The following is a 25,597-nucleotide window of genomic DNA, read 5'->3' on the forward strand; positions in this document are numbered from 1 at the left end:
CACTTGTCACAGGGGGATAAAAGCTGCTCTAGGCAGGAGCCCTGATAAGGGAAGATCATCAGGGGGATGGGGCAGCTTCTAGTATTAACTTTATGCCAACAAAGGTGGTGTACAGAGTCACCCAGGATCAGAAATCCGCAAACGCTGACCGACACAACAGTGTATCTATCGATGGTCCTGTCACAGTGGCGCCGAGGGGTGAATTTGCACTGCAGATGAAATGCACTGCGCCATCTGCACAAAAGTTAGATACAGAGAGATGCAATCGGCTTCCATCAGTGTGGGTTTCAAGAGCAGGCACGTGGGATCTGTGGCGGTAGAGGCCCAGGAAGCTGACCTTAGGATGAGAGACAGGGTAGTGAGGGGCTGCTTCTCCCCCATGAGGCTGCCGTTCCTGGAACTGCTGGGGAGAGTTGAGGTGCTGTGTTCACATCATCAGGCTGTACAGGTCAGGTTGGTGAATTTTCCCCTGGATTGGCTGAGAATAGATTCTTTTGTCCTGATTGTTTTACATTTAACGTTGTGTGAGCTTTTTCTGTCATTAAAAATTTACAAAAATAGGATTATTAGCAACTAGATGTTAAAAAATTGCACAGGAAAAAAAGGACTACCATTCAAAAGGTAAAACCATTTTGTTGTGACTGAATAATTTCTCTTTTAAGGCTGAAGAGGACTTGAGATTAATTATTACTCTCTCGGTTTGTATGTTAACAGTATGTACTTCTCTGATCCATTGATTTGCAAGCTGGTTTTAAACATACTGAGAAATGTGTTCCCCCTCTGTGGCCCTTGCGTGCGTGTGTGGCCTCACTGCACACGAGGAAGTCTGTGTGCCAGTCAGATAGCGTGTTTATGATGTCAGTGTACTCTTGTACTCTGACCAGGACCTGATAGAGAATGTGGTGGCTGTGGCTGAAAACACGGCTGACGAGCTGGCGCGCAGTGATGGCCGGGAGGTGCAGCTGGAAGAGGACCCCGATCTGCAGTTGCCTTTTCTTTTGCCAGAAGACGGCTATTCTTGTGATGTTGTCAGGAACATTCCAAATGGTTTACAAGAATTTTTAGACCCTTTGTGCCAGAGAGGTGAGTATCATTTACTGTACGTAGAGTTTACGCTATGACCCGGGTTGAAGTGAGCATTTTAGCAGTTCTGTGTGTTTGTGGGGCAGTGTGCTTGGGTCGAGCCCACACCGTGTGCTTCTGGAGAAAGCAATGTTCCAGGATCTGGACATAAGCGTGTGACGGGGAGGCGGGGGCAGTCAGATATCCAGCCACAAAGTTCTTGTGGATGTGCTGTGACCCTTCCATGGGTACTTGCTGCGCTTACCAGCTGTCACAGCCACAGTTCTGCCCAGGCTCATAGGAGTTGCTCCCCACTTTGTTCTTTGGGAGCCTGGTGGCTTGGCTCATCTGCTAGAACTGTATTGTCACCGTGTGTTGCTACCAGCAGAGCTGTCAGGAGGATCAGACCGTCTTAGTTCCAACCCCCACTCTGACTCCTGTGACATGCCATCTACAAAATGGGCAGGTGGATAGCGTGTACCTCCTGGGATCATTGTGAGGCTCGGGCATGCAGCCTATGGAGCCCTTACACCTCTGGCACAGAGCTGGTCTCTGAGTCGGCACTGCTGCCACTGTCACCTACTGCATGCTTGTGGGCCAGACTCCAGCTCATCGTGTCTAAGGGCAGCCAGCTTTCTCTGGTTTGATCCTGTGTCTCTTTACATATTACTGTTGGCTATGTGTTGATAAAAATGTCACACTTCTAGGGTGCCCAGGGGTGCTCAGTTGGTTAAGCATCCGGTTCTTGGTTTTGGCTCAGGTTGTGCTCTCAGGTAGTGGGATGAGCCCTATGTCAGGCTCTGCACTCAGTGGGGAATCTGCTTGAGATTCTCTCTCTCTCTCTCTCTCTCTCATCTCTGTCATTCCCCTCCACATACAACACTTCCATCTGAAGCGTAAACTTTTAAATTAGACCACATTTCAGTCCCAGTCTGCTACTTGTTTGTAACGTTGAGCTCAGATGAATAGAAAAATAGATTCAAAATTCAGGAGTTAGTTTAAACAAAAATAATAATTGCAAAGTTAAGGTTTTGTGTTCGTCTATATAAATTTAGTCAGCGTGATTTTTAATTTCAATGGTTATTGCACATGCTACAATAAAGAGATTTCTTCAGAATTCTCATTTTATGAAGGCTGCTCCTCATAATGAAAGGATCAGGTGTTTGGATGTCTACCAGCAGGTGTGGCCGCAGCCCTGCCAGGAATGCTGCCTCTTGTGAGCAGTCAGTGCTGTCCTCAGAGTGGGCCAGGACTCCTGTCAGGGCCACCCTCCATCCCAGCAGAGTGTGTCTCCTGCTGCCCCACCACCGCACTGAGCCCGGGGATATGGATCGCCGTGTGGGTTCCACTTAACACACCCCCAGACCCGCTGCCATCAGCCATGTGTTCCCAGCACCTCACACACCCATGGATGGGCTACTGCAGCAGCACTCCCTGCCCCCCGAGGTCCCAGGTGGCAGGTGCCCAAGGCTGCGCCCCGCTGCTGGCTCTTCTGCCCCAGCTCGGCCCCTCGCCCCCAGGATGCAGACAGGCTGGCAGCCTCATCCCGCTGCTCCATGTGCCCCCTAGCATTCATCTCCTTAAGTCCCCATCATGTAGCCCTTTGTCTGCAAGACCTCCGCCTCCTCCTGACGCTTAAGCCACTTGTCCCACAAGTGATTCTGTGTTCTTTGAGGATGTTTTTGTGACATCACTTGAAGTGCACATCTGTGCCTTCTCTGGGGTTGAGCTGGAGTCCTGGCAGGCGGGCGGGCTTCTCCTCAGCACCTATCATGGGGCTGCTGGGCATCGAGTGCTCAGCGGTGGCACTTTTTGCTTATGGCTTATGCACGAGCACACAGGAAGGCTCACTTACTGGCATTTTTCAGATACGTGTGTGTGATTTGTGGTGTGTACACAGCTGTCGGTTTTGTGATGTGTGCCATAGCAGAGATGCTTGCCAGATGGGAAGAGTGAGCTCTTGCCTTGGCAGTGGAGTTTGCTTCAGGACTTCCCCTGAGGCTCCCCTGGATGATTGATTTCAGGACATAGGTGATATTTCATCATGATCTTGGCGTCCCCACCTTATTCCATATGTGTCAGGTGATAGCACAGCCTATTACAGAGATGCCTTTACAAGACTTACAAAGAACTCGGTGTTTTCTTTTATGACATCAGTGTTTTTAATTCTTCACGCTCAATTCTTTGTAAGCCAAATAAAGAACTACTATGTGCTCTCGGTTTATATTCCTTTTGTTTTGTCCTATAACATGATTGTGTGAGAGGAGGCTATAAAACCAGCACAGACTCATACCTGATCTGAGATGCATTCCTTCAGCTAAGAAAGCAGAAAATGTCTGCTTCGTGTGGGATCAAGCCTCATTGTGGAACCCTGACATATGAAAAAAAAATTATAGAAAGTGTTCATTTCAAAATTGTGGTAATTACAATTCCCTCAAGCAGGAGAAAGAGAAGTTGTAGGTTATGTTTTAATGAAAATGGATTGAAACGATTTAAAAAAAAAAAGATAAGTTTATATCTTTAACTGTACTCTTGTGACATCTCCATTTTCCCTTACTGCAAAGAAAACCTTATAGGTGCCCCAAAATAATGGGCGAGCTTTCCTTACTGGTAGAATCTGAGAGTGCAGGAGTGGCAGGTGGCGTCATCTGGGGCTCTCCCAGCCCCAGGTCCGCAGGCCGTGCTGAGGCGGTGCGGAGTCGGGCACGCAGTGTGCTCCTTGTAAATGGTAGCTTCTAGTAATAGTGAGACTCTTTGGAGAAGATTTAAGAATTGTGCAAGGCCTATGAGATAGGACTTTGTCAGGAAATTTCTGAGTAACATAGAATAAGATCTGACTACATGAATAACCTATTTTTAATTGAAAAGCTTAGGTTTTGTAAAGATGTCATTTGTTCGTGATGAGAATATCAAAAGATACTCCTTAAAACATTATACAGTGATTCTAAAATTTGTGAGAAATGTAAGTGACTAAGTAAGGAAATCTGGACAGAGTCACAAGAAGGAGTCCATCCTGCAGGGCAGATGCTATCTTCCTGGAAACCATGGAGCTGAGTGTGCTGTGGGACGGTGCACGGCCGTGTGTACTCGTGTTGTTGCCGGTCCCCGTTGTGGAAAGCATCCTGGGTGTTGTTGAGGAGAGCCTGGGCCGCAGGAGAGGACTCACAGTGTGATTCCGTAATTTCTCATAGAAGTAAGGAAGAATGTGCTGTGGAACAAAAAAGGAGGGAAGACCAATTTCCCTTTTCACTTGGTGTTGAATTCCATTGGACCCAAACAAACAGTGATTGTGTCTGATAGTTCAGTTTTCAGAGGGAGTAAGGGTTGTATAGAAAGGAGGGCACAGGTCATCATGAGGTAGTGAGCAGTTGATATGTGATGTTGCTTCCCTTCTTGAAGATGATGTAGCTGACATGCTTTTCAGTTTCATCATTTGCTTGTTTTCTCCTTAGGATTTTGCAGGTTAATCCCTCATGCACGTTCACCAGGTACTTGGACAATATATTTTGAGGGTGCAGATTACGAGAGCCATCTTCTGCGTGAGAACACGGAGCTGGCAAGTATTGTGAGGGTGATGGGTGGAACACAGACCTGTGTTCCTTACGATTTGAAAATGTAATGCAAACCCATTCCTTGATTATAGTGAGCATTGTTGTGATAAGTATATTTTAAAATCATCTTTAAATACCAATTTTATTTTTAAAAATCTGAAACCATAATTTACATATATATTTTTTCCAGGCCATATATATATACTTGTGTCCATAAATAAATGGGATTTTTAAAAAATAAAGCATATTTCTACCCACAGCTATACCAGCCTTAATGTTAATAGATATTTTGAAGAAAATATGAATGAAATAATCTTACGAATTTTATCAGAAAATGTTTTTCATTGGTAGAAATATTTTCTCCTTATAGCTGGTTCTACCTTTTTTTTAATTGTATCATGTCGCTGATATTTTGTATCTTTTTTTTCATTTTTCATTTTTATTTATTTATTTATTTATTTTTATTTTTTATTTATTTTTTATTTTTTTTAATTTTGTATCTTTTGAAAGAGTAGTCAGTCTCAGTGTTTGCTAGCTTCACACATTTTATGGAAGATTCTGCTTTGCTCTCTGTGGAGAGTTTTAAACAACAAAGAATGTTTTCTTGTGCCCTAGAATGTGACGGCAGACACAATTGTCTTGTACTGCATATACTGGCATATTTCTCATTAACATATCAGTCAAGAAAAAAAAACAAATGAAATTTTTCCTTTTTGAACTTCATTGTTGAGTTCATCTAAGTATCTTTCTATAATTGCCATTTTCATTTTTGAACCCACTTAAGGGTTCAGAGGAGCAAACCCATGTGCCAGTACTTCTTTCAAGGTTCCTGTGGGTTGGGGGTCAGTGCATTATGTGTGATTCAATGTGGCCATTTATTCACTGGTCCACTGATTCCCAGTAGGGGTGGAATATCCGGTGTGCCTAGGCCAAGATGCAGAGATTGTGGTATGTGTATGGAAACAGCCGTAAATCTGCTAAAGCTTCGGAGACTTCCTAGTACCACCCTAAAATACTAATCAGTAGTCAGAGCTGTGTGTCTCTATTACATATCTAATTTCTGAGAAAACATAGATTATGCAAATATTATACTTAATGTAAAATCATGTAGTGTGTATTTTTTATATCAAATTCCAAATAATTATTAGTCATGACTTAGTAGCCTGCTTTAGATTGGAGGCTGTATACTGTCCACCTCTAGCAGCTGAGTTGGCTGACAGCCACTGTTCCACCAAAGAGCTGATTGCATGTGGCCACTGACACAGGATGTGCCCCTCATATCTTCTCTCAACCTCACTAGCGATTTCCCAAGTGGTAGCAGTTCCCAACTCCCAGATTTTATAGGACAGTGAGTACCTTCTTGGGTGGGATCACAGGTTTTTCATTTTCTTCATGTAATCAGAGATTCCTTGGGAGCTTTCAGGTCTTAATCTAAAAGAAAAAAAAAATTGGAATGTCATCTAATCTTACTTATTTCCTTAAAATGTTCTCTCACTGACCTTAGTTCTAGATTAACAACCCACACATATAATTACCACCTGTTGGCCATGTGCCTTCATACATGTGTATTTGATTAATTAAACTATCCCTTAACGTGTATGACTGGTAATTCTTTTCTGTTGTTTTGTTCATTCTTTGTGTGAGGAGTGACATGTGTATAACATGTAACTTTGTGGACAGTTTATTTGTTTATGGATCAGTTCAAGAACCAGCTTCTCACTGATTCGAGTAGAACTGCCCACATCATGGGATTGTCGCAGTTGGGTTGTCTAACATCCAGCAACTCTTGCATTTTCCTAAGAGACAGAGATGTTGGATCATCTTGGTTACAACTGTCTTTTGCTGACCTCCCCATAGATGGTATAAAAGGAGTTTAAATTTCTTATTTAAACAACTAGTAATTTATTTTGAAAGGTAATAAAGTAAGATTTTAATTTTATTTTTGTGGTTGATTTTTCTAACCTGATGGTAATGGAAGTGTAGTTTTATATTAAGTTCTCCAAATAATATTTGGATAGCATTTATGACTAGTTTCACCTTCACAGCTTTTGAGTTTAGTATTGATACTTCCTCTGCTGGGTTAATCCATGAGCAGTATCTGTACAACTTGTTCTTCTTTACTGTTCAGTTGCCTGTTCCCCCATGGTCTGTGCCATTTACCACAGTGAGTGTGATCAGCAGGTCAACTTATGAGTTGTCTAACCTAGATATACTTCATTTCAGCCATAAAGTAAACGTTTGTTTTCATCCTTCAGGCTCAGCCTCTGAGGAAAGAACCTGAAATAATCACTGTGACTCTTAAGAAGCAAAATGGGATGGGCCTTAGCATCGTTGCAGCAAAGGTAGGATGCAATTGGTGACGTGAGGGCTGTCACACTGCATTCCTGAATGTTGAGCAGCATTGGCCCAGAGCTGAGTGCGCAGGAGCCCCTCGCTGCCCATGGACAGGTGGTGCGTGCAGTTGTGTTTGTGGGGGAGGGGGTGTCACACGAATGTATCTAGGTGCTCAGGCTCACATAACTGCATGATGGCATCTGCTCTGGAAATGGGAGCTGCAGGGAGTGTAACTTTGATTTCTGGCTGATGGTGCTCCTGAGAAGTGAGCAGAGTCAGAATGTGATGGGGCACGACAGGCATGGGAGAAAGGAGATTCCTGAGTTTGAAACAGGAGTGAGGTCTCGCACATGGTCAGAGGTGGGACATTAGACACACTTCTCAAGTATTCCTGCACATGGGCATCACTGGGCATGTGTCACCCAGGCAGACTGTGGCTCCCTGTCCGGGTGGTCTCTTCCAAGGGGCCTGGAGAGCACATCCTTCAACTGGGCTGCACATGGGCTCTTTGTGGGGGGATTGTGAACCAAGTGCACCCCAGCTATCCTTAGTGTAAGTCCTTGGGAACAAGCAGGGATGGCATAAAGCAGGGCTGTGCTGAGGCTGTCTGCATAATTTTAAACCTGTCTTGCGTGGCAGGAGTGGACTGAGGGATGTGGTGCTCTGGTGATTCTGGAGCTCATGATCGAGAGGTGAGGGGTTTGTACTGCATAATGACACCACAGAGAAATAACAGGGACTTGATGGAGGGACATTTCAGGAAGCTGTGTCTGCAAAAGGCGTGGTGTGTAGGTTGAATTGAAGAACCTGAGACCACAGGTGTGATTCCAGCTGAAATCAGCTGGCCGAGGTGAGCCTTTGTAGGTGTGGATGGAAGGGGGTTGCCTAGCATGGGGTCACCCAAGATGGGCCAGAAGAGGGTAGGTCCAGAGCCTGGTAGTACAGCTCATAGTCCAGAGTCCCTTACATCGTTAAGGGTCATGCACATGGGCCGTATTTTCAGACTGTCCTAATTTAATAATTCACAACTCAAAACATTTGGAAATATGAATGGAAAGGTATTAGACATGGACTATTTTCTGTTTACCATTTGAATCAGATGCTCATTTTTAGGGAAAAAAAATACCCGGATGATACATTACCTGGCTGCACTAAGATATACAGGAAAGCTCTAATGTGCATGTTTTCTGGTGGGTGTGTATACATATACACATTTTCTTTCCAATACTCGTTGGAATATTAAGTACTAACCTCTGGGGTGGCAGGGCCACCATTTATTAGCACCTCCATCTTTTCTAGCTTAAAAAGTTATGCTCTCTCTTAGTAAAGAACTACCTATTTTCTGAAGATTCAAGTCTGATTTACGTAAGCGTCTTTGATCCTTTCCCTAGCACCTGGTGATGTGTAAAGGACAGGCGTGTACCCAGTGAGGCCCACATGAGCACCCCTGCCCTCCCCTTAGGCCTCTGTTCTTGCCAGGCAGCCAGGTATCAGTGGGCGGTTAGAACCAGGAGTTGGGCTGAAGTCACAGTCACGCCTTGATTCCCATACGTGTGCCCGTGGGTGAGCAGGGGAGGGAAGGCACTGGCCAAAGGCCTCTGGTCTCCCCCAGGACTGCTTCCTGCTAAGGGTCTAATGACAGGCAGTGGGGAGAGTCCACTTACTGCCAGGTGGCATCCCTCCATCTTTCTATAGACCGGGGCAGGAGAAGGAGTGAGAAAGCAGTGAGTGAGTGTGGAGGACAGGACCTCAACTGAGGCCTATGAGGAGGTCTCTGCGTGGCGGTGCTCAGCCAGGACCAGTGATGACAGCTGGTCTAGGGGCCTTCTCCCCTGCCCCCACCCTGTGCTGGCCACAGAGCTGTGCTCGTGTCCTCTCGACCAGCTCTTCACCCCCACCTCTGCTGACTGTATTCTGTTCGTATATGCTTTCCTACAGGGAAGTTTGGAGAAGACCCTGTTCTTTCTGTAATGAGGAGGAAGTATTTTGTTACAAAAATGGAAATGACTCTGAAATCCTTGCTATCACATAAGTGTTTGTAACTTGTGGTCAGAAATCATGGTAGCACGGTGGTGACTGACTGCTCTTAGCCTCATGTAAGTTGGGAACACGGAGGATTTAGTTTCAGGCTACATGGTGGTCTTAAGAGGAGGTCTTTGTTGTTTCATTAATACTAGAATAAACTCAGTGTGAAAGTAGTAGCTAATTGTTAGGGTGACATTTATTCTAAGAGAGTACTGAATGCCTGTTGTGTGAAAATAGAGTATAATTTTCACTTTTTAGCCTTTCAGTCTCCAGGTTTCTTTTGGTGTACTGACATGTTAAAAAAAGATATTTGAAGAAAAAACTGGAAAATACCAGTTTTAGTATTTGTAATTTGGATGTAGGATGATACAGTTGGGGCTTCATGGGGAATAGGAACAACACAGGGAATTGTAAAGATCACCTTTTTACCACCTGAGGCTGGTGTGGAGAGCACGGCTCCTGTCACATCCGCGGCAGACTAGCCGATGCCTGATTCTTGAAAAAAAGTGTGCTCTCCTTCCCGCCCCGTTCTGCGTGGCTCCTGCCACAGGCCTCCCCTCAGAGTCGAGAACCCGAGGCAGGGAGCACCTGGGGTGTCTCCGCCCTCATCTCACACCCACCCCTTGCTCTCGCCCTCTCTCTTTTTCTCTTGCTCTCCTGTGCACACGTGCTCTCCTCTCTCGCTCTCTGTCTCTCTCTCTCTCTCTCTTTCACGGGCGCTCTCCCTCTTTCTCTCGTACTCTCTCTCTGTCTTTCACAGCAGGCCCCGTGAGGGTAAGCTGGGAAGGTAGCGTTCTCGCCAACATCTCTGGGATTTCCACACACTTATTGTTTCTGGTCTTTTTAAATGCTTTCCACTGGGAAAGTATAAAGTTAGACTAGAAAAAAAAAGTAATGATACACATTTCTTGAAGAGATTCCAGATTTGATGTTAAGATGGTTAATTTATCAGTTTATCCAGTAGATTTAATACAACTTGAGTGTATACTTGGCTCTTGTGCCCTTTCTCCCACTGAGAACATCTTTATCAGTAAATACCCTGATCACTTGAGGGGTGAGGCAAAGAACATCCCAATGAGTGAATGACATCAAGAGGTCATTATTTATTCAGGGATACGTGTTGGATGTCTAAACGCCTCAGGAGAAGGGAGATCAGTGAAGGCCTTCCTGAGGAAATGCCTTTTAGGCTGAAACTTCAAGGGTGCCTGCGTGTTAGCCAGGTGGAGGATGGTGGGCAGAGAATTTCAGAAGAGGAGCGCCAGGCGAAGGCACAGCCAGGTATCTGGAGCACAGGAAGCATGGCAGAGGTGCATCTGGGATAGAGAGCATGAGGCCCTGTCACCCATAGCAGCGTTGGCATACTTTGCCTACAAGGGGCTGGGTGGCAAGTATTCTCTGCTTTATGGGCCGTGGGACCTCTGCTGCGGCCACGAGCTTGTGTGGCCTCAGCGGGAACACAGCCGTAGGGCAGTGGCCAGTGAGGGCATTTGGCTGTGTCCCAGAGGAACTTAGAGTCCCTGACATCTTGACGGGGTTGTGCATTTACTGTAGGTCGGGGAGTAGCCATTGGAGGGGTTCACATAGTGTAAGGGGATCAGAGTGAGGTTTTGAAAGCTTATTGTTCATCTTTTGAGCCTGCAAGTTTGAGGGGCTCAGAAGCACCAACAGAAGGACCAATAGTAATTAAGCTATTAGGTCCCAGTGGAAGGTAGTAGAGGCTCGGCCTGGGAAGTGGCAGCAGAGATGGGCAGTCCACTGGCTGGAGGCAGGTAGAGCACGTTCACTGGGGTCAGGCACTTTGTCTTGTTCACTGCTAAGGATTAACAGTTTCTGATGCATCGTAGGTGCTAATACATATTCATTGAATAGTAATTTTCCATGCAAACGATGAATTGGCTGTAGTGGGTGACAGAGAAACAGTAGAATGTACCAGGTTTCTGTCTTCAGCTGTTGAGCATGTGGAAGTGGCTTCCACGAAAGCAGGGCTGGGGGCAGGGGAGAGATTTGGGCAACAAGAGAGTCAAGTGTTCAGTTTTGAACATGCTGCATTTGAGATCTGGGATGCCTGTGGAGCCAGGCAAGTGGATATGTTGTGCAGCAGACAGTTGAGTATATGGGTATGGAAGTCAGGGAGTGAGAGCCAGAGATGCTCAGAGAAAGGAACTCACAGAATATGGTCTAGAATATGGTCAGAACTGGACAGTGTGCCACTTTAAAAATGAATAGGGTGTCGGTGCCTATTCTTGAAATGAGACCCGAATCTTGCAGTTCCCTTGTATATCCTCTTGCTTCACATAACCTGTTTTTCCCCAATTTCTTTGTAATGTCTTTGGAATTAGGAAAGGAATGTTCAGCAATAAAAGAAGTCCTTTAATTTATACACTTTTGCTAAAAAACTACACCGTAGCTGATACATAGTGTGGGTCTGCATAAATTATAACAATAGAACAGATTTATTTTGGAGATTTCAAGAATATATGTGAAGCACAAGGCAGGCCAGTGCCAGGGCGAAGGGTTGGGAAGGGTTTCAGCACAACTGGGAGACTGGGAGTTGTCCCTTCCGTCCTGCCCTGGCACAGCTCAGGTCCTTCGGCAGTCTGATGCCATGGGATGCCTGAGCTCCGGGCAGATCTTGCGTGTGCGCCGCACGGTGCTGTCATCTTGTTCCCTGATTGCTGCTGGAGCCTGGATGCCCCACCAGCTGGCTTTACCCTCAGTAACGCTTACTTGTGTCTGTGTATTTTGTTTTCTCTTTAAGCTGTTGTGGTCTTTGTATCTGGCCCAGTCTTTTTTTGATTCTTTTTTTCCTAATTAGTGTGTGGCTAGCTGCTGTGAGCCTGGACGATGTTTTGATGTTAAGCTCCCTGACGCCCCTTCCACATTGCGGTTCAGTTTTATGAAATCCAGATGATTTGGAACAGTATGTGTGTGCAGTTTACTTCTTTAAAACATTGCTTTTGGGGAAGTTTTAGTATGCTCCTTCTTACTCATCTGTGGGACAATACGATGCTTCCTGTTTAATTTGGATTTTTAAAATACAAACAATTCCCTCTTTATTTTTCTAGCTCTTTTTAAAGTTTAATAAAGTACAAAATGAACAAAAATCAGAGCTGACTGGTTACGTAAGAGCTTGAATGTGGCACTGGCTCCAGTCCGTGCTGATAAATGCCATACAGTGTCCCGACGTCCAGCTCAGACTTGTGCCGACCCGGGTCCTGAAAGACCAGCTGTGTGGGTTGCTGTTGAGAACCAGGGAAGCACACAGTTGTTTTTTCCTCAGTTGGAGAAGTTGCTGTAGTCCTGAGATCAGAATGTGGTTCTCTGTTGTCGGAAGAACAGGATCGGTGGTGAGTTTCTTTAGGGTGTCTTTGTGGATGTGGATGTTCTTATGCAAACTCTGAGCTGTGATCCTTCCAAGAATGCTGCTGCTTCCATTAGAACTTGTTTAAACCTGCCAATAATTAACTTGCTCATGAGGCAACCATTTACTGTAGCTTGTGATTCCACACCCAGAAGTTTGTTGCTATATTTTAATGTTGCACATTCTTTAAGTTCATAAAAAATAAAAAGTTCCTATACCCTTTTTGCACAAGGAAGAACCCCATAAATTTTCTCCTGCTGATCACAGTGTGGTGAAAATTGCTTGAAATAATACCGACTGCCGTTGTATAACTTACTGAGAGTAAGTGGTGTAACTTCTCGTGGGCACTTTGGGTGGCTTTTACTGTCTCTGAAACCCATTTTTGCTAAAAGTGAATCTAAAAATGATCATTTTAAAGGTACTTAGGATATATTATCATGTTATTTAAAAATGAATAGTTGAGTAGGATCTTAAAAATGTGTTAGTCTGTTCTTTTGGACTCTGCTGATTTTAAGTTTTTAAATCTTAATTAGCTTTAAACACAAAAAAGATTCACGTGCCTTACAAAAGAGATGGTGCAAACAGTGTTTATTAACCTAATATATCTCACTGTTTGAAAAGTAAAATCTGGACGTGAACTACAATTAAGTCCCTTGAAGAATTTGAGACTTTCATTCTTAATTTTCTTTAATGTCCTTATTGTGACCACCACATGGGAAAGACCTAGTCGGAAAGATGAAGTCAGGAGCTTCCTGGTTCCTTTTTAAAATCATTTTCAAAGTATCCAGTGCGACTGCATTTCTTCCATGGAAGTGCCAGAAATAATTTTCCATTAAGTGGAATGAACTAACTAGTGCCCTCCATGGCTGTTCATGAATTTGGAAATGACGTTTTATATTTTCATTCTAAAAGCAAAATAGCACCCCGGGTTTCGGAAATCAATCAATCAATCAATCAATCAATCAAAATAGCGAATTATATAAAAGAATAATTTTTTACCTTCTTATACTAATAGTCTAAGTGCTAATTTCTTGGATTGATGGGATTATTGAGTTTTGTTACAGCACTGACGTAACGTAATAGGAACATGAAGTGTTAATACTCCCACATGGTGGGACTCTTGGTAAGAAGTGATCTTTCTGTGGCTTGCTGGACACAGGGAATAATCACTGGTGGAGCGCCGGGTCTGAGGAAGGTTCAGACTGCCTCAGCCTCCCCTGCCCACTCTCAGCGGGCCGGGGAGTCAGGACACACCCCTGCAGAGGCCAGTCCCCGCATGAGCAGTGCTTCTACAGAAGCCAGGAGCTCGCCTGCATTGGTCTCACTCCTTTCACACCCAGAGGCCCTGTGAGAACCTTGGGAAAGCCCTGCTCTCCACACACATACCACGTGTTGTGTGCAGTTTCTGGGGATCCACGGGCCTCCTACAGCCTCTCCAAGGGACCCAACTTAAGAATCCCTCCCCCCCACCATTCAGGTCATTTCCTTTGTTTTATAAAGAGGGAAACGATAGATGTGATGTGTTCGTCTTGTGTGTGATGCTCAAGGGACGTGAACAGGGCTGGACCTGAGGCCTGGCTCACAGGAGCCACGTGGGGACTCGCGGATGGCACTGCACCTGTCAGGGAGCACCTGGTGTGAACTTTTGGTGTCTTTGAGGGTAGAATGTGTATCAAGAATGAGTTTTATTTCAGAATTAAGGTAACTCCTACGAAGAAGAGAGCTTTGCAGTGTCTTTAAAACCCTTGTCTGAATTTTGATAGTTTATGAATGAGAACTTGTCTGGTGAGAAGTAAAGCAGCTTTCCGACACTGAGAGGAGCACGTGGCAGAGTGTTGTACCGATAGCCTGATGAGTTTTCAATACTGCTGAGCTCTGAAGTCCCCCAGCCCACTATTGTTCTGGAACCTTCAGTAAAGGGCCCGGACTGTGTCTCCAGCCCTGGGAACAATAGGCTTGACTCTGTGCCTGCATATCTTCCTTCCTCCTGCCGCTGCCTTTTTTTTTTTTTTTTTTTCTGGATTGTGTTTAATGATGTTTTCATGCTGTTCGTCATCTCTCCTCCCCCACACACTCAGTGTGCCACGGAGCGTGGGAGGTGGAGGTTCCTCCTGACAGAGTTTCTGTGCCCGAGGTGAGCGGACCTCACCCTCCGGCTTCCCGCAGGTGCAGGAGCAGGCACCCAGACCAGCTGTCCATCCGTCTGTCCGGAGCCTCCTGGCCCCTGCAGCTGGTTGTCGCCCGGGCGCACGGCTCGTGTCTCAAGAGTCCTGGGCAGAGTCGGGCGCCTGGCAACCGGGGCCTCTCTGCCTCCATCGGTGCAGCCGGGAGCCTGTTTCGGTAACTTACTGCCAGCCTTCCTCTGCCCCTTTCCCCAAGTAAAGCCTGGGATGCTCCCACTAACCCGTCCCCCGCTGCCCTGTCCTCCTCTTGCGCAGTAACGCCACCTCCCTCCTAACCCCTTCTTTCCCTTTTCAAGGAGAGAGAAGCAAACTCAAGATGCGCTTTAACCTTAAATGCTGAGATCACACATGTAGTGATCTCTGTTACTCCGTTTTCATTGCTTTTCTAAGGACTGAGGATCTGGCTCTCTGCTTTTTTTTGTCCAGCCTGGCTGGTGCACCTCGGTCACCACCGACCACTCTCTAGGAGTCTGGAGTGACTTTGGAGAGGGCAGGCACCACACAGCAGCCCAGGCACCGTACCACCATATTCTTCCCCCAGGTGTCTTCAGAAAGGAAAATGTGTTTTTGACATTTAAAACTTCACTTCTCATTAGTTTAATTAAATTCTAAAATTGTATTTAGTGTAATTCATAATCCCTGATGCCTTTGGAATATATACCTGCTTTTCAGGAGCCCCTTTTTAGAAGGGAATTTGAGGGGCACCTGGGTGGCCCAGTTGGTTAAGTGTCTGCCTTTGGCTCAGGTGATGATCTCGGGGTCCTGGAATGGAGCCCAACATTGGGCTCCCTGCTCAGTGGGGCACCTGCTTCCCCCTCTCCCTCTGCCCCTCACCCTGCTGTGCACTCACTCACTTGTTCTCTCTCTCTCTCTCTCTCCAATTAATAAATAAGATCTTTTTTAAAAATTAAAAAATAAAAGAGAAGTTGATTTTAAAGGGGTAATGGATAATTCTAGATGATCCAGCTTATTAATCTTTTAATTTTACAAATAAAAGACTAAAAATACAGTAATATCTTCAGATGCCAGTTTAGGTAGCTTTAAACAAGTAATCCTTAAAGTTATTTAGCTTTTATGTTTTAATGATTGTGGTTACTCCTCCCATGGTTGGAAACCAGGGTGCATAACGTTATATATTATATTGTGGTAAAATCTGTTTTTTACCCGGTTATCTGCCTAATTGTAAATTTATTGCTAGTACCTGTGCTTACTAATAACATATAGTATAAAAAGTCTATAGTTTTGGAGTAGTAGTGTTGTCCAATAGAATGTGTGCCCCACCAAGGTAACTTTAAATACTGTATTAGCTAAATTAAAAAAAAATTAGTAATGTTTTATTTTATACAATGTATCTGAAATGTTATAATTCCAACATGTAGTAAATGCAAGTAATTAATGAGATATTTCAGGTCCTTTATTCCATAAAAAAGCTTTTATATCTGGGTATAATTTGTACTTAACACATTTCAGTTTGGACGAGCCACATTTCAGCCACATATTCAGTATAGCTACATGTGGCTTATGGCTGCTGTATCTGACAGCAGTTTTATAGTGTCTAATACCATTCCACCAACATTTGAAAAGCTGTTTCTTTATATTTCCGTAATTGGCTTCAGTTAATGTTTATATTGCTCATATTTACATTATTTTACTGACAGATGTGTTACATTGGTACTTAGCAGCAAAACACTCCTGGACCCATTCTCCTGTCTTACTTAGAAAAGAAGTGGACTTAGGGTGCTTCAGGGACTCTGTCCCAGGGTGAAGCATCTGCCTTCAGCTCAGGTCATGATGTCTGGGTCCTGGGACCTCGAGTCCCCCATCGGGCTCCCTGCTGCCCTCTGCTTGGTGTCTGTCTGTCTCTCTCTCCCCCTTCCTCAAATAAGTAAATAAAATCTAAAAAAAAAAAAAAAAAAAAGAATGGATTTGCCGTACAAATGCAGTTTTTCTAGGCTAGGTTAGTGTGTGCATTATTATTCAGAAATAAGACATAAGTGATTAAATGTTGCTAAAATTTTGTTTTATACAGTTTTTATCATAGTGTATAATATTCTTATTTTTATTCAGATGAAGTGGGGCAGGTAGTAAGAGCTCTGTAATATTAAGGAGTTCTTGTAGGTTGACAAATGGTAAGTTTGCCTGGGTGCTCACAAGAGCCGACCTGGCCCCAATTGGAGCGACAGTTAGCAAGGGCAAAGCAGCACCTCCATGCCCTTCTGTCCAGCCTATCAAGGTGGACATTCCAGACCAGGGCTGCTGTGGCCAGATGGAGATAGTGGGTCCCTTAGAGTCTGTCAGAGAGGTGTGCTATTTTGGGTTGAAAGTAACTACCCATATTGTGTGTGTGTGTGTGTGTGTGTAGTTAGAAATTCCTTAGACTTCTTTGATTTCTGAGTATCTGTCTGTAATTTTGTTTTTCTAAAATAATTACCAGTAGAACTGGTCATTTCTCTGTGTAACAATTGTACTTGCAGTTTTTTATGGCCGGTTTATGCCTGTGGAAATGAAGTTGCAAATGAAGTATAGATGAGATTCAAATAAGCAGAGGTGGGAAGGGACCAGAGTGGAAGGGGCGAAGGGAGTTCCAGTGGAGTAGGTCACTAAAGAGAATGTGTTTACAGAAAGGTAAAAGGTTAGCAGGATGGCAACCTGTTTATAGAAATTTAAGCAGTGAATCTTTTAGATAAAGAATATTTCTAGGTAAGTAGTGCAAGGTTGACACTACACTAGTAGGATTCAAATATCAATGAAAGCTTGGATACTTCTTTAGAATATTCTAGATCTACATTCTTCACTGGTATATCATATATATATATAAAATGTATTTCATCATTCACCATCAGTGACCTAATTAAAGTCCATTGTATGACCAACCTTAAAAGGATCTTTTAGAAGCCTATTGGGTGTTTGGAATTGAGTTCTCTAATCATTGTCTTGTAATTCCTAAGACAAAGACCTCCTTTTCTGACTAGGAAGTGCATGGATAAATTGAACTTGGAATTAAAGATGTGATTGTAGCTTAGAACATAGATAAATTCCATCATGTGAGAAGATAGTAGCATCTCTTAAATGCTGTGCCTTTCTCATCATCCATACCTGACAGTAATGGATTGGAGTGCTTCTTCCAAAACAATACATGTAGTGCTGTAGTCAGAAATCCTGAGGGTTCCCAACTTTATAAACTAGGGAAGTTTCAGTGTTACCAGTGTTTGTTACCAGTTCAGTGTGTGATGGCTGCATCTGCTGCTTCCTAACCCACTAATACTAACGTGTCCATTCAGTAAGATTCTGGACTGTCTCATGGTAGGTTTGAGAGTAGAGAGTTGACCATGTAGGAGGAACAGAGAAGGCAGCGACCAGGGAATGGAACTGGGGGGAGAGCCGCCCATACTATCACACAGTTGGAACACAGGACAGAGCAACCATCTGGGGCATAGAGGTGAGGAAGAGCTTCTATTGTGCGGATGTTGGGAAGGTCTATGGCTTGGTGAATGGTGGCTGGTGAGCCCAGGAATTGAATGACAAAAGCATTTTGGCAGACGCATTGCATCAGACATTTTGTGTGGAAAGTACAACATAAACAAGGGCCAGAACACGGAAACAGGATGGAATGGGGTCATGGGAAGGACGATCTGGATCGGGCCCTGTGTATCATGAGAGGGGCTCAGAGGGTGTGGTGCTTGGGGAGGCCGGCAGGATAGCCACAAGGAGTGCTTGCCAGGACTGTTGTGAGATTTACACTGGAAATTTGAAGGTGTGACGATTATGATGCTGTCCAGTGTCTACACTACATCATCAGTTGTACTTGGATATGTAAACTTAGACTTTGTAAACATCACATTGCATGAAGGATATGAAACTGCCTATCTAAAGGTGCTACAGGGTTTCGGGATATTCACATATTGTTTGCCATTCATATGGAGTTTCCCATATGTAAATATGTATTAGTTCTCTAAAATGTAAAGTGGTCGTGGGATATGGGGCCTGGTGGCTCCCTTCGGGGGTGTGATTCCTCCTCTAAACGAGGAGGCTAAAAGCATAAAGGGACATCGCAGCGAAGCTACTATTCATGGTGAGGGTAGAACCATCCCCCTCTTCCCAGAGTGAGAATTGTGATACAGAAGCTAACCGATGGGCAAAAGAGAGTGTGAGAGCAGGGCCTTGGTGTAGGGAGAAGCAAAACTGTATTTTTGTCTTTTTCTTTTATCATTCTATTTTGTTATTTTAGAAAGAAAAAGAGTTCTCTTACAGTTTGTCTAAATGTTATTTTTTCCATTATTAATAGTAATCTTTTCTTATAAAGAATATCAGGAAGGGAGAGGTCTTGGTTTATTATTTTAGAATGTATATATTTGGTATTTAATTTTTTATTTCACTGTTACTAAAAGTATTATTATTAGTGGTAAACATTTTTCTTTTCAAATATGGTAGTAATTGAGTATCTTCTGATAAGGACAATTTTTATAATCTGTACTGCATCCTGAAGATGTCAGTGCCCACCATTGACACTGAAACTGTATCCTGAGACGCCACGAGCATTGCTTCTCCCTAGCCCGATGGAGAACTCTGGAAACAGGTGGCTATGCTCTTAGAGTCTTTGAGGAAACAATCTGGCCTCAGGTGTTAGGTGTAAGGAAATACCATGTACCATTTACAGAAAAGGAAAAGGGGGATTTTCAGTGCCCCAGTCAAAATTATTAGGTACAGAGAAGACTGCTCCGGAATGTAAGCTTTGTGAGGGCAGGGGGCATTTGTCTCATTCATGGATGTACGTACAGGGCTTAGGACAGTGTAAGGAGGCATTCAGTGACTATTTGTTTAGTGAGTGAGATTGTCATTTAAACATCTGAGTTGTTGGGGGTGCCTGGGGTCTCAGTGGTTGAGCATCTGCCTTCATTCAGCTCAGATCATGATCCCAGGATCCTGGGATCAAGTTCCACGTCAGGGTCCCTGCTCAGTGGGAAGCCTGTGTTTCCCCCCTGCTTTTGTGCACATGCTCTATCTCGCTCTCCCTCTCGCTCGCTCTCTCAAACAAAAAAATAAAATCTTTCAAAAAATAAACAGCTGAGTTGTTGAATTAGTCAATCACAGATTACATAAAAGTATAGAATATATGGGGAAAATGATTTAATTAGATGACATGTGAGGGAATTCCCTGTACCTTGTAACAGATAGGGTTGAGGGTGGAGGCTGCCTTAGATGTAATTTCCCTGAGTGCATGTTAGGTCCCTGGGTTCAAAAAACCCAGCATTGGCCTGAGTGAAGTTGGGTCAGAGGTTTATCTGTTGTTCTTTTGCTAAGTGATGTGCTAAAATATAGAAAAGTCCTCATTTATTGAGGGCCTACTATATATATTTTTTATTGTGCCATCTCAAATTTACAAAAAAGTACAAGCTTCCCCAACTGTCTCAGTGCTTTTTGTTGCTTGTATGTGTGTGGTGGAAGGACCAGGTACAGGTCACACAGGTTGTCCTGCTATACTGGAAGTGCTGGATGATTTCTGCAGGGCAGGCATCTGTATGGGAGGCAGTTAGATGTCTGGCGCTGTGCAGAGCTGTAGCAAGGGGACGCGGGAGTTGTCCGGGTACAGACAGATGGGCACCGAGGAACCCATGGGAGTGGAGGGATGGGAAAACGGAGGCCAATGGGGAGCTGCCACAGAGGAGACTTGATTTTTATCTTGTAGAAGACTTTTATAAATTCAGCTCACAGATGATGTAACCACATGAAATTTGAAACATACTGTTTCCTGAAGTGGAGTTGTTTTGTTAAATTGAGACATTTTATACCATTTTTTATAACGAGATACATAATAGATGGTTTTAGTCCAAAACAGTGGCTCATGCTAGACTTGCCTTGAGGGGAGAGTGGGATGGCCTCAGCCATGTTTGGCAGCCAGACTGTCCCGCCAGACCTGCTCTGTGAGCGAGAGAGTGAAGAGTTCTCAAGTAGAAATGATGTGCTTCCAGAGCATTGTAGAAAATCTCTTTCAATTAAGTCATTTATTGAAATCATGGTCTTTACAACTCTCTGTGATACCTTTATATTTTTGCTTTTACGACACAATACTTTGTAACTGTTGAAGTTACCCTGAGCTAAGGAACATGTATTCCCTTATGGAACATTGGCAGTAATGAAAGTGAGATTCCACTCATGCGATTGCTGATTGCTTCCTTAGGCTGTTCTGATAATTATCCACATTTGATGTTTAGGTTGCAGTTGTAATATCCAAGTAGAACATTGGTGATTTCTGTACAAGAGTTGCATGTGTTCCTTAAACCAGCTTCACAGCAGTTGCTTGTCCTCTGGTGATAGAACATGAAGTACAGCTGGTGTGCATCCGTGTGGATTGGGGCTCCTGGCTTCAGTGTTCACCTCAAGTTATAGTGTGTGACGTTTACATTGAATCTATACAGAGGACTTTCTACAGACTGTTCTAGGACTACCTAAGTCCCCTTTCCTGTACACCACAAGATGTTTCCTCTTGTTTTAAATTTTGAAATCTAGCTTTGGAAAGAATAAGGGGATATATGTAAATATTGGAATATAAAAACACTAGTAAATGACTTTTACATTAAAGTGATTAATAGTGTATTAATACATCACGAGGGTAGCTTTAGCTCACTTAGGGCTCTCAGAACTTATGTTGAATTTCCTTTAGGATTCCAGGTCTTAGTCTTCTCATCAGTTGGTTTATTAATTGATTTTTCAGGAGTACTTTTCGTTCATTTAGAAACATAAAATACGTACACTTCCTGTTCCTTCCTTTATATTTACCAAATAGAGTATTGATTTTTTTAGTACTAATTTTCACATGAAACCAAAAATCAGGACTTGTGTTGCAATTATCCTTGTGCAAATTTTATTTTTCGTTTTATTTTACTGAGTATTGTATTTTTTACTATGCGTTGTCAAGCAGTGTTTCCTTGTTTTTGCTCAGGGTGCTGGTCAAGATAAACTTGGAATCTATGTCAAGTCTGTTGTAAAAGGCGGTGCTGCGGATGTGGTTAGTATCATTTTTAAAGTTGTAAGTTTTCAGTATGTCCTATTCAACAGATGGCCTGCAGTGTGCCCACGGATGCTTGTAGTCCTAGCATACCGTGTACACTGCTTGCTGACATACAAATGTGAGCTTCCTTTCTATTGACTTTCCCCTTCCACCTCTTGCCCTTGGCTGTCCCTACCGCCCAAAATACGTGCCACCTGGGTATGCACAGGATGGACGCCTGGCTGCGGGTGACCAGCTCCTCAGTGTGGACGGACGAAGTCTGGTAGGACTCTCTCAAGAAAGGTATCGTTTATGTATTTGTTGTTTAAAGCTCGATGTTAACATGTTTAAGGATACTGCACATTTGCAATCGGAAGACAAAGAATAAAGCTAGGAAGCTATGCCCTTACTATTCACCTTTTTAAATGTAAAACGGTGTATGTGACACCTCATTTGTTACCAGATTATAAATATGTATTTTGGTCTGGAGCAGTTTCTTGGAAGCTTAAAAAAACCCTACTCTTAGCATGCCCTGGGAATTTCTGAGTATCATCTTACCGTTCTTAATGTGATAACAGGAGGTGTGTGCTTAGTTAATCTTTAAAGGAAGGGAATGAGCAGTAGGTAATGTGTCCGAAGGTCAGACTGTTCCTCAGAATTGCCGATGGTTGCTCTGGTTACAGGCCAGCATTGTGAGAGCAAGCACTACATTTCACTTTCCTTACCTTTGTGATGCTTGCTTCTTCCTAGGGCGGCAGAGCTCATGACAAGAACAAGTTCTGTGGTGACACTAGAAGTAGCAAAGCAAGGAGCAATTTATCACGGCCTCGCCACGCTGCTTAATCAGCCATCCCCAATGATGCAAAGAAGTAAGAGCTTATTGTGGAAAATCGCATGCCGCTGCCGCCTCTTACTATCGCCAATAATAGCTGGCTTGTGCTGATCACTTACTGCATGCCATGCAGTTTACGGTCATGACCTTCTCCGTAGTCATGAAAACTCTGTGGATTAGATGTTACTGCTTTCATTATCCCAGCTGGGGACACAGGCGCTTCAGCACGACGCGCAGGATGTAGCCAATAAAAGCATTGAGGGTGGGCCACTGACCCTCTGGCCACGTGGTCATTCACTGAGTCCTTGCCCCCAGGGGCCCCGTGGGCCTGGCCGGCCACCAGAGAGGGTTTCCATCCCCCTGGCACTGGGCACTTAGTCGTAGTGGTGGGTGATGCATGTTATAAAGTCTTCAAAGAACAAGTGGAATTCTCTACTGAAACGAGGTCCGTGTGTGTATGAATACATATTCCAGTATTATGTGTGGACACATTTATCCTGATATACGGACTTTAAATTAAAAGCTCAATTATTTAGATAAGGTAACCTGTTAGTCGGAACCATGATTTTGTATCTACATCAGAAATCTCATAATAAAACCAATATGAATGTAGGGCTTTCTAAGAGGATTAGTTCAGAAATCATAGGGAAGAAACATTAGGACTCATATTACCTTTTAAATCAATATATATTTGCCTTTACTTGGCTAACTTTATGCACAGCCGCCAGATCTGTCTTGATGGAACTGTCTTCTCCATTGAGGTCAGTGTCCTGGTAGCTTTAAAGTCCAGGACCTGAGGTCCACCTTATGGTAACACAACAGCTTCTGAGAACCTGGGCCTACCGTTACTGGAATAAACAAAAAGCATGTCTTAACACAACCCTGTGTGGTAGCCTAGGCCTTGAATCCGCATTTCTTACTTTTTTCATGACATCATCCCGTATTGGTGGTCTAATGTCCTAGCTCATGACATTAGCTCAGTTTCCAAGAAGCAAACCTGACCGTGAGTTAGAACAGAGAACACAGCAAGGCTGCCACACAGGGAGACAGGAAGCCAAAGTAGAGAGTGGACAGTCACCTAGCTGGTGGCAGTGCCAGGTGCTGAAAGAATTAGTGTTTTAGAAAGTGAGAGAAGTATATTTGTTTTACTTTTAAAAAGTTGCTTTAAAAGTAGTCTTAGGACTTAACAGGTAAACTTTATGAGAAAATAAGCTTGGAAAGAACACCTTTATCCATCAAAGCCAGTTAGATGTTGCTTTTAAGATTCTCTAGAAAGATTTTACTCTTAGATTAAAAATTACTTTATTTCTTTGGCTAAAAATAAGGTCTTACGAAATTTTTAAATATTTGTAGATTCATCTTTCTTTAAAGACCAAATAAGAGTGTTTAAAATAAAATCTTGAACAAATGAAGAGAGCCTGAATGCACTTTGATTGCAGTTTCAGACCGTCGTGGCTCAGGTAAACCCCGACCAAAGAGTGAAGGTTTCGAGCTCTATAATAATTCAGCTCAAAACGGGTCACCTGAGAGCCCTCAGCTGCCTTGGGCAGAATACACTGAACCCAAGAAATTGCCTGGCGATGACAGACTGATGAAGAACCGGGCTGATCACCGCTCCAGCCCCAACGTGGCAAGTAAGCGGGATCGCTTTGGCCCTTCCTTTCCTGGCCTTGCACTCTTGTCCCAGGACAGCACGGTCACAGCGTGAAGGGGACGCCCTGTGCTCTCTTAGTTATCAGAACAGTAGGATTACCTGCATATATTGGCTACCTGAGATGTGCTTTTCATGAGACATATCAAAAGTAATGTTCTTCCAGTAGGAAATAGAAACCAAGCTGGAAAACCTTTGATTCAGTTGATGCCCTAGCCGAGTGCATTGATACTGTCTCTAGCGGGAGTTGGCAGACTGCCTTGGGAGCTCAAATGGTTTTTATACTTTTAAAGTGTTGTTAACAAGAAGAAGAATCAGTAGAAGGATGTGCAACACATACAAGGTTTGCAGAGCCTGAAATATTTACTGTCTGTCCCATTGCCAGAAATGTTTGCCAGTCCCTGGTCTGTAGATGAAACCTTGCAGCTCTGGTTTCCGATTATTCAAGAGCGGGGAGTGGGTCTGATGAGCCTTCGTCTCTCACATGCCCTACTTCTGTGTCTGCGCTGACTCCTCACTGGCAGTTTGAAGATGCATGACACATGGTCACTACCCTTACAGAGCTCTTGTCATGTTGCATCGAGTGTTTGTCTAATACTAAACTGTCTTTTCCCTGACTCTTTCCAACAGATCAGCCTCCTAGCCCTGGAGGGAAAAGCGCATACGCCCCTGGAACAACAGCTAAGATAACGTCTGTCTCCACTGGGAACCTCTGCACTGAGGTCAGAAAAAAACATCCTCACTATGACGAGCACTCAGTCTTCCCGTGGAAGACCTGAATTATCTCCTAAAACTTGCATTCTGCACATCAGCAGTGTTTAGAATTCCTGAGTGCTGCTTTATTTTTAACATAATAAGGAAATTAAGTTTAAATTAATAAGCCAGGGCAAAATAAAATGTTTTTCTTTATTCTCAGTATAGGATCAAACACTTCTAATTTTTAACACTGTTTTAAATATATGTATCTGCTATATTTTAAAACAGATCATTGGAAATTAAATTAATCTATGTACACAAATTGTGCCAAAAGCTCACTTTTCTGTCTTCTTCTCATTTTACAGGAACAGACCCCTCCACCTAGACCTGAGGCTTACCCCATCCCCACTCAGACATACACCAGAGAGTATTTCACCTTCCCAGCTTCCAAATCCCAGGACCGGATGGCTCCTCCTCAGAACCAGTGGCCAAATTACGAGGAGAAGCCACACATGCACATGGACAATAATCATTCCAGTATTGCAATTCAGGTTAGAGAGGAGGATCCCACGAACATTTGCAGCCCTCAAAGATAAACCATTCTGACAGGGTGAAATCTGAATGATTTCAGATATATGGTTGTTACCCTGTAGGCAGCACTGTAGCCGTTACCTTGTCTTCTTTGCTGGTCTCCTGGTTTGCTGAGGAAGAGGGGAGAGGCAGGAATACAAATGTGAAGAGCAATGCTTTGTTCCCTTGATGTTGGATTAGTGTTAGTAATAGGACATCCTCATTAGAGTTTGTGAGGCAGGATCCCCAATTCAAGGAGTGAGAAATGAGGGATGTTGTGTTTTTCTGTTTGTACCAGCTGTCCAAGTGCTGGGACACAGACCTAACCATGGTCCCTGCCTGTG

At 43.8% G+C, this 25,597-nt stretch overlaps 1 protein-coding gene across 20 annotated transcripts in view; it reads left to right on the top strand.

Moving 5' to 3' along the window:
• Positions 1-25,597, top strand: part of AFDN (afadin, adherens junction formation factor) — a 137,586-nt gene that overhangs the window by 90,665 nt on the left and 21,324 nt on the right. For 19 of the 20 annotated variants that reach the window (XM_072830825.1, XM_072830854.1, XM_072830832.1 and 16 more), the window contains 9 exons: positions 885-1,083; positions 4,515-4,618; positions 6,869-6,955; positions 21,457-21,522; positions 21,734-21,807; positions 22,255-22,373; positions 23,776-23,970; positions 24,618-24,709; positions 25,049-25,234. In XM_072830825.1, coding sequence (XP_072686926.1) covers positions 885-1,083; positions 4,515-4,618; positions 6,869-6,955; positions 21,457-21,522; positions 21,734-21,807; positions 22,255-22,373; positions 23,776-23,970; positions 24,618-24,709; positions 25,049-25,234 — 1,122 coding nt within the window. The remainder of the gene's footprint in view (positions 1-884; positions 1,084-4,514; positions 4,619-6,868; positions 6,956-21,456; positions 21,523-21,733; positions 21,808-22,254; positions 22,374-23,775; positions 23,971-24,617; positions 24,710-25,048; positions 25,235-25,597) is intronic. The other variant, XM_072830967.1, reaches the window with a different exon arrangement.

The sequence above is a fragment of the Canis lupus genome, chromosome 1 (genome assembly GCF_048164855.1).
Source record: "Canis lupus baileyi chromosome 1, mCanLup2.hap1, whole genome shotgun sequence".
Classification (NCBI taxonomy): Eukaryota; Metazoa; Chordata; class Mammalia; order Carnivora; family Canidae; genus Canis; species Canis lupus.